This window comes from Syngnathus acus, chromosome 10 (assembly GCF_901709675.1).
Source record: "Syngnathus acus chromosome 10, fSynAcu1.2, whole genome shotgun sequence".
NCBI lineage: Eukaryota > Metazoa > Chordata > Actinopteri > Syngnathiformes > Syngnathidae > Syngnathus > Syngnathus acus.
Window position 1 is genome coordinate 15,803,330 of NC_051095.1, and position 9,178 is coordinate 15,812,507.

General features: G+C 39.5%; 1 protein-coding gene across 2 annotated transcripts; it reads right to left on the reverse strand.

Annotated features, from left to right (window-relative positions):
* Positions 1–3,810: 3,810 nt before the first annotated feature.
* LOC119129192 (protein sidekick-2-like) lies at positions 3,811–9,178 on the reverse strand. Of its 2 annotated transcripts, none has more exons than XM_037262280.1 (14): positions 9,006–9,178; positions 8,599–8,934; positions 7,830–7,958; positions 7,580–7,747; positions 7,410–7,480; positions 6,456–6,702; positions 6,251–6,334; positions 5,858–5,926; positions 5,629–5,757; positions 5,356–5,520; positions 4,860–4,912; positions 4,532–4,637; positions 4,430–4,460; positions 3,811–4,358 (listed from the first exon to the last, which is right to left on the reverse strand). In XM_037262280.1, exons 1-14 carry the CDS (start codon positions 9,061–9,063, stop codon positions 4,301–4,303), a joined length of 1,704 nt encoding a protein of 567 aa, XP_037118175.1. In that variant the 5' UTR covers positions 9,064–9,178; the 3' UTR covers positions 3,811–4,300. The 2 variants fall into 2 exon arrangements, with proteins under 2 accessions (XP_037118175.1, XP_037118176.1); XM_037262281.1 differs by having other exon boundaries at positions 5,870–5,926; positions 9,006–9,177.

The window sequence follows — 9,178 nt, forward strand, 5'->3', positions numbered from 1 at the left end:
AGATAGATAGATAGATAGATAGATAGATAGATAGATAGATAGATAGATAGATAGATAGATAGTATGCTTGAGAATGTCACCAAGCAGATTCCTTGTCCTCTATTAATGACAGCCACTAATCCCTTGATGTGATTAGCCCTCTCTCACTCTTTATCCCCATGCTCCTTCCATCCTTAAAGACTCCTCTTATTCACGTGCCTTCCATGGCAGAGCTCAGCTGCTCCAATCCCCTAAACTGATCCAAGACTTCCACTGTGTTCTGCTGCCAAGCTGATGGAGATCTTCCAGTTTGACGATTTTCCATAGCGGAACTCGCCTCTGGGCAGGTGTATAAAAAGCAATGGCGTTAGCTGAGAGGATGCAAACAAATTTAAAGAGATTAGGAGCCATGTTCAAAGCGCTGACACTTAATGCTCTCTGAATGAGAGGTGACATGTGATATGAATCGTACAAGCTGTGTGGTTCAGGAGGTTCAAACGTTTATTGAAATGTCTGCGAGCACGCAGGATTATGAGAATGCAAAGAGATGCAGCAACCGAGCCATTATAGTTATTTCTGTCCCCAATGACAGGTTGCCAAATGATTTTTCTCCTCTATTTGATAAACTCACTAGATCAACGTGAACTCTGGCGGGTTTCTATGGAAACTTCTCAGGAAGGTTAAAATTTGCCGCTCGACTCAAGATGTGCTCAATAATAACCATGCGATAAATGTGATTAAGGCTGTCAATCTAAATATTGCATTCTGCATTCAACGGCACTTTGTGAGATGGGTTTGCTCGAACAAGAGGAAAGATTCACAACACAAAAACAAGTTTAAACACAAGTGCTTAAATCGGCAATGACAATTCGACCAAAATATACCCAAATAAACGTTTTGGGTTAGTTTGCCATTGTTACATGGGATCTGGGAATATGCCTTCACGTTTCAGCTCAGTCAGCAGGCATTTAATGGGTCACTTCTCACCAAGCGTGCTTTATGTCACCAGAGATACTGGTCATTTACAATCAACTAAAATGATCATATTATACGTATGTATGTATTTTTAGCTTTGGAAAGAATAATCTTCCCACGTTCGCTTTCACGATATTGTGTTCCAAATGAATGAGTGTATTCTAATCCGGAATTTGTTCCACAGAGGAAAATAATCATACAGAAAACAAGAATACAGTGTAGGTATTTCACAACCAGACAAATTTCAAACCTATGCACCCCACAGATGCCTTGATAAAGTGACAACACTGCTCTTGGTTTATTTGGTCTACTTGTCGTCTCCATGGTAACTGTTACCGTATGTCTGACCTTCAAACATGAGCACTGCCTTCCATCTCACCCAGGTGGGGTAATCGGATCACAACACACACGCAAATGCAATGTCAGATCTTGTCACAAATGACGTCCTTGGAGGTGATTTTTAGACTGCTTTTCCATGGCACTCGTCTCCATTTTTTTTTTTTTGAAACTCTGTTACTCTGCTCTTACTGTGACTTACTCTCACTTGCACATTGACAAGCTATGGCTCTAATAGGATGAAATGTTCCCTTTGAGCTGTCTCAGTCAGTGGGGGGGGGCTTGGCAAGACTTGAATCAATTAGTGCTTCTTTCATCACCAAAGGAGCCAATGGCTGCTCATGCTTTGACAAACTGCATCCGTATCTCGTCACATTTTGGTTCCACCTCACCTCCTATTTATTTTCAGCGCTGCTGCTGTCATCTGTTCTATGAAGGGCCAACATCTGGCAGCTCCATGCATTCATCGTGGTCTGCAGACCAGCCCCTCCTGTGGAGCTCAGTCTTTGGTGTGTGTGGTACCGTTCAGTCTCCACTTCCTGAGTGCTGGTGCATTGATGTGGCCAGAAAGTTGGTGTATGATTTATTGCAGTACTAACATTACGTTGGTTGCTAATGCTGCCATTGTTCTGGCCATACGCACACTCTACCTCCTTCGTCAATCTCCCACCTGTGGTGTTATGCTGCAGCCCTTATCCAGCATCGTTGACGCTGCATTACCTGATTATGTATACGGTAACTCCGCAAAAAAGCCACAGTTATAGGGTTGCCACGTGCTTCTTGAGCAAAGTTGAACCATGTCCTAAGCTAACGACACAAATGTATTGATATTGAGATGAGTTTTCAATTCAATGGGGTTTCCGTCGTCTCAGATGTAAATTTGCATCCATTGTGTGTTCTCATCGTTCCAATTAGCAAACTAGTAATGGAACTAAAATAATCATTTTATATCAAAGGTTGGTACCATCCTCATACACGGCATGAGGGGATTTATTTAACTCGCCTTGCCAAATGTTATACGCTGTAATAATGTAAATTCTCGCTGTGAAAATGTCATGGCAGTTTGATATATTTATGACATTTTCACATATTTATTGAATTATACATGAATGTTACAAGTACTTGTTTATTATATTCATTTGTATTGATTGAAAACATTTAGGTTTGACATTTAAAGATGAATATGAGACAAGAATTCAGCATTTTTAAGGAAATACCTCTTTTTTATTTGAACCCAGTACTATTTCATCTGAGAAAAAATCTTGGATCCTATGACTGGCAGGTTTTTGTTGTCCTATTAATTTGATCATAAATAAATCTGAGTGCATATACTTAGTTTCAGATTTGGGTTTTTCCTGTGAGGACATGTTTACTGGTTAGAACCGTAACCAATATGGAAACCTGAAAGTTTTCTACTGATACAAAAAAAAAGTAAGAATAATTAGCTAGCTGAGAGAAGATGGAAAATCAATCAGAGCCATAGCCCTAAAATCAGCCAAACAACAATTTGGAAAGTGCTTCAGAAGAAAGAAGCCTCTGTGCGCAAAGTAAGAGTTTCTGGGAAGGTCTCACTAAACATCATTGAAAACTAAAGTTGTGCTTCCATTCCAGATGACAATACGTGGAAATAAAGATTGAAAAGCTCATTTGTCCTATATTAGTATTTTTATGTCGAATGTTTTTCATCTAAATAAAAAATAAAGGAATTGGACAGTTTTGATCAAATCAATAAAGACCACATCTCATGATGACCTAAAACTTGTGCATATTTCTGGTATTTGCTTTTGACAGCTGAGCAAATTAAAAAAATGATTAACTTCTTGGATCATAACATGGTGATAAAAATCATTTTCATGTTGTTAATTGTTGACATGACCACGGTGTTGGTTTCTTGTGTCGTATACTAGGGGAAGCACGCGGAGATTCTAGGTACACAAAAAATATACATCATAGATATTTTTTATATGCGTGAACAATCAAAGAAAGCTCATCAGTCATATAACCATTCCCACCCACATCTACCACTGACTATTTTTTTTTCTTATTCAAGAGCCACGGAGAGCAATTAACAATGTTTGAAGAGACAAATGAAAGCAGAGTTGTTGACAAAAAAGTCCGTTGTTGATGCAAAAGCACTGTGGTGGTTAAAAGAAAAGAAGCAGCATCTTACAGATTTCAGTCACACTCTACAATCTACATTTACTTTACTTTGTTATACAAGCAAGATTTACATCGTCAACTGTATCTGTCCTGGAGGGATAATATAAGATGCTTCTTTACCCATGAATCTCGATCTTCTTCCAGATATAGTCATGTACAAATATTGTGCCATGTGGTAAGAGCAGAAAAACGGTACTTGCAATCACTCCCATGTTCCCTCATTGTTGGGTGATCCTGGCAGACTACTACCCCAAATCTCCCACATATCAAATTCTCTCCTCCAATTTAGAGATTTATCAGACAGATGGATGGAAATCGAGTTTGGCTACAGTAGCTCCTCAAGAGGATGGTACACTGATGATGGCTGAGACGCAACGCACTTTATTGTGGGGCCCTAACGCCCTCTTCTGGCACTTGGATACAGCAAGAGAGCAGTTTATGTCAGTAACAGGCAGACACGCAAATGATCATTTTAAATCGAGAAGCATTTGTGCACATGATTGTAAGCCTTTGACCCCAATGATCACATACAAAATCTGTCCAAATGCATTAGTTTTTAATGACACCTTCTCATACGTTTCACAGTCAGCAGTTTCAAAATGTAAGCATATCAAGAAAATTCTTTGTGCATATCAAGACAATTCTTTGTGTGTTTCATATAAAATGCCATATTTCAGTGATACCTTCGTCACTGCAGTTGAAAGTTTACAATTCACACTTTATTGAGCTTATACAACAGACAAAATCATTTCAACAAAAAACAAACCTGTATTTTTTTTCTGACACTGACAAAATGTCTCTTTTGGTCTATTACTGTATTTCATGTTGACATGGTTTAAAGGAGCATGTCTCACAGCTCCTGCATGGACTCAGAGCCTCTATAAAGTATTGCTCCGCGGCTCAACCATCTGTGGAGGAGAACGCATAAGTCAAACTTGCCTTTGGGAATGCATGTAGTGACAAGGATGCAGACACTCACAGGCTAAAGTTGCCTTTTTTCACTTTTATCCCTGTGAGGGCACACATGGTGGACAGTTAAGCAAAAGGAGCTTGAGTGATCTGAAGCATCACTCTCACTTACGTCTCAGGTACCATGTTGTCACTAAGGCAACAATCAACAACAACACCAGCACAAGTGGAACAACGATGGCAGCAAGGTGACCACTTCCACCTTCCTCAGAGCTCGTCTAGAAGACAAATGTTTCAAGAAAAATATCGGTTCTTCACTTATTTGTGTCCTCTAGAGGGCACTGCAATGCCGTGCTGTTAAACTTGGTTTTAGTTGGACAAGAAACAAATGATTAAAATTTTGACTCGGACTGGTATACAGCCATACATTGGTCTGGAAACTTCCCAATGCTCCAGATGGCCACCCAGTGTAAAAATTAAACATGCTTAGTCATACTTACTGCGGCATGAGTATTAATGGTTGCGGTTGTGGAGAAAACATCCTGCTGATGATCTGCAAGCCGCAAAGGAAATTACAGAGCATATTATGGGATTGAAGTTGCTATGAATTAACGTCATGCATTTTTTTTATTTTCGCATGGAAAAGTTACCAAAAAAAATTACTTGTCATGGGAACTATTTGCATTTGACATTTACATTCATGTGAGGATTTTGATACAGTAAATGGTTTTAACATTTCCCCTCACAATTGTACTATTTTTTGTTACGCTCCAGTGTGGCCCGCTCGGCATGAAGAGATTGACAATAAAGCAGACTTTGACTTTTTGACTTTGAAATTGATTTTCTACGGAAGAGGTCAGTTTTTGCATGATTCAGTCAAACTAAAAAGGGAATGATAGGTTTTTTTTATTATGAAAGGTTTTTTTTATTATGAAAGAGAAACTCTTATTCCACATGGGTATTAGATAACATTGTAGGAAAATGTCACACCGTCACCTGTATCTCCAGTAGTGAAGGTGAGGATGTTGCTGGCTTTACTCGTTCCCAGACTGCTCTTGGCAAGCATACGGATGTTGTACGTGGAGGGGTTTATCTCGATAATGGTGGCCTCTGTCTGATTTGGGCTGAAGTCCACTACTGTCTTTTTAAAATCCCACGAGCCTGTGGTTGTTGGAACAGAAGTCAATTTTGAAATCAATGGACAAAAACAGTCAATATTTATTTTATTGAGATTGTTTGCGTAATTTTACTGATTATACTGTTTCTTACCATTCAATGCTTTATACTCAAGCAAATACCCGGTAATTGGGGCGTCTCCCTCATACCCAGGAGTCCAAGAGAGAGAAACTGTGTTGTCTCTCACCTCCTTCAACTCAACAACAGGGGGATCTGGAGGCACTGAGAAAGACACAGGTGCCCAAAAGCATATTTTAACTTGAGTTACATTACTCTGGATCATCATGAATTCTATTTCCTGCCATAGCGGCAAATGCTGTACTTGAGGAAAAACCTGTAGGACTTTGTTCCCATGCTGTACTGGCAATAAACACATCTGGAGTTGTGACATCTGTGAACAGAAAATAAGCAGGAGCGACAAAAAAAGAAAGATACTTATGCCGTGCTTGGAATTACTTGTAAAGTTTAACCATCTGATATTTTTGCATCACAATACATAAATACAAGATGATTTACTATGGACATAATTGTTACATTAATAATAGTGTTTTAAAAAGAATAGACTAATTTACTTTACCATTACAATTTTCCTTTTTGGTTGACAAAGGAAAAATTGTGCTGCCATTTTCTTTTTCATTTTTAATTGTTGTTTGTTTCTTTGTTTGTTTGTTTGTTTGTTTGTTTGTTTTCCTATCTGAGTATGTGTTATTTGTACCTGAGATGAATCTTGTGGTGTCTACCATTGGCCATGTACTGGTGAAGAGCGTGTTGATTGTTGCCTGGGTGGAAGTTTGGAGAGCTGAAATAAACAAATACACACACACACACACACACACACACACACACGCACGCGCACACGCACACACTTGTGTACAGTGCTGTACATGTATATTCTTTGAATTAATTCTATAATAACTCACTCTCAGCCAAAGTGGAGCATAGGGGCGCACTGGAGGCCGGTCCTATTCCTGCGTTGGTCTCGGCCTGTATGAGGACGCCATACTTGGTGGAAGGCCTCAATCCACTCAGTATGAGGCTCTCTTGTGGCCGTGTAGCCGTGACACTCTGGCGCTGCCACCATTTGAAATGTCTACCAACAGGGTCGTACTCTCTGTAGCTGATGCGGTAACTTCGAATAACTCCATTTCTCAGGTCGGCTCTAGGGGGCTATATTGTTAACACAACCATAATCGTTATTAACAAGTTTCTATGTTAAAAGTCCTTCCAGAGTGAAAATAAATGTCATCTAAATTTGACACGGAATAGTGTATTGATAAAAACAATTCAAATATGAGTTAGCAAGTACTGTATGTAAAATGAGGCTTTAAAATTGGGAAAAATTACACTGTTGTCTCTGCTTTCAAATGCATGTCCGCTAAAGATGTGAAACTGCCTTGCTGAAAAATCTATGCTACTCGGGCTTATCATTTTCATCGTGCTTTCATGTTACACGTTACAGCGATGGAAAAATATCCCCCGATATGTTTAGGAGTTTATTTTTGATTAAATATTTTATTTATAAATGATGACAACTAGAACAAAAAGTAAGAAAGTTAAACCAACACGTGATTTTGTAACCCCCAAAATGTATGTATATACTTTCAAAACAGGTAGTTTCATTTTGTTGACGATAAATCAATCACATTATCAACTAACAATGTGAACATTCTCAAAGAATAAAATAAGCAAATAAATATTTTTTAAAAAGTACTAAAATATAAAGAACAGAGACTGGTTTGTCATTTAAAAATAGTGATGAGTGATTGTACCACTCTAAATAACCTGCTTGATTTTTTTTTTCTTGACATAAAACCACCTTTTTTTGTTGAGGGATTTTGGTATGGTCTTGGATAAACTGTCAAAAGTAACTTTACCTTCCAAGACACTCTGATGCTTGTAGACGAGAACGCTTGTAGACGCATGTCTAAGGGTGGGCCATCTGGTGCTGAGCAGCAAAGAAACGAAAGCAGAACAGTCATAAAATAGAAGAAAATCTCAGTTGAATAAACCCAAAATATTACTACTTTATAACTTTTTACTTTACCTCCTTCCTCTGTGATGACTGTGAGAACATTGCTGGTATCACTCGTGCCCTGACTGTTGATCGCAAACATGCGAAGGTTGTAATTCTTAGCCGGCTGCAAGTCCACCAGAGTGACCTCGGTCAGGTTTGGATTTGACATGTGAGTTGTCACTGCAGCATCCCATTGATCTGTTTGACATGCCCCCCCCGCATGTGAAACTAGACACTGTCCTAACAATATTTCGAGATATGCTCCGGAGATTTGTAGTACCCTCTTTGCTCTTGAGGTCAATCCTATAGGACGTGATGGGTCTTCCACCGTCAAACACATGAGACCAGCGGACGGTGACAGTTCTGTCCCTGACCTCCCGCATCTCCACCATTAGAGAATCAGGCCGTGCTAAAAGGTAGAATTGCTATTAGGTATGCAGTCACAATGAAGGTGGTGTTATTTCAGCTTGTGATGAGCGACACAGTGCACACGTTTCCTGACCAAAGTGCTCCTCAAGCATGGTTGGGAAGTCAAGGGTGGGAAGAAACTGAGGACAAATACTTCATCATTGTACATTTTCCTTCATCTTTACTGTAATAGTGAATTTTCTATGTTTTATTTTTACTCCCTAAAATTGAAAACACTTATCTGTGGCCTACACATCATATCATACAAAATATTTAAAATATTTTTATTTTTTGTACTTAAATCTGTCAGTACTTTTTTTTTTTTTTACTTGGGTAAAAGAGTTAAACCATTGTGTATTTCATATGTGGTTATAGGTCTTCTTTGAGTTTTTTCTTGCCCGTCCGTGATGTTAAGACCAGATGATGTCATTGATGTTTGTGACATGCGAAGCCCTTTGAGACTCTTTTGTGATCAAGGTTTATATAAATAAATGTAACTTGAACAACGACTTTGACTAGAACAGTACCTTTGTGCTTGTATCAGAATATTTTTTTACACAAGCAACTGTATATTATTTATATAGAGCGTGAGTACTTTTGCCACCTCACCTCACAATACAAAATATAATCCTGGATCTCACCTGGTACCACCGTCAAGGTCATCTGATGTTTGCGGTCATTGAACCAGCCTGGGATTTCCACACGGCAGCCGTACACACCCGAGTCGCTCTCCACAAGCTGTCTGATTGTCAGCGACACGTCGCCCTCCACAATATTACCCATGAGTAAGTAGCGCTCGGATAGTCTGCTGGTTACCAATGATCCGTCCGTCTTGATGACTTCGTTGGCACAGCCCCTGTTAGGGATTGGCCCTCGACCCCAGCACACTGACAGTTTGCCATAATAGCGAGCATCGTACTTGCACGTCAAGGTAACCTCTGCCCCAACTTGAACCTCCAAGCAGTATACTCTGCACTCTGCAAAGGCAAAAAAAAGACATTGAAACACCAATACACACCAATACTGACGGACCTTTCAACTCTCTTACCTAGAAGCAGGCAGAGGATACAAAACAAATGGAAGTATCTACTAACAAAATAAGTCATGGTAACGTCAGCTGAGGAACTTCATTCACCTGCTGCTGGGCATCAAACTGGATCACAGAGAGGTTGCAGATTTGACAAGTTTCCACGTCACATGATGGGGTCCATGATGTGCTCA

Bases quoted from the DNA above. Each gene is read 5' to 3' on its own strand.
- LOC119129192 (XM_037262280.1), bottom strand. From the start codon at position 9,063: ATGACTTATTTTGTTAGTAGATACTTCCATTTGTTTTGTATCCTCTGC. The intron at 5,521-5,628 runs GTAAGAAACAGT...CAACAACCACAG, and splicing joins TGAGTATAAAGCATTGAATG to GCTCGTGGGATTTTAAAAAG. The intron at 4,913-5,355 runs GTGACGGTGTGA...TGCGGCTTGCAG, and splicing joins CTTCACTACTGGAGATACAG to ATCATCAGCAGGATGTTTTC.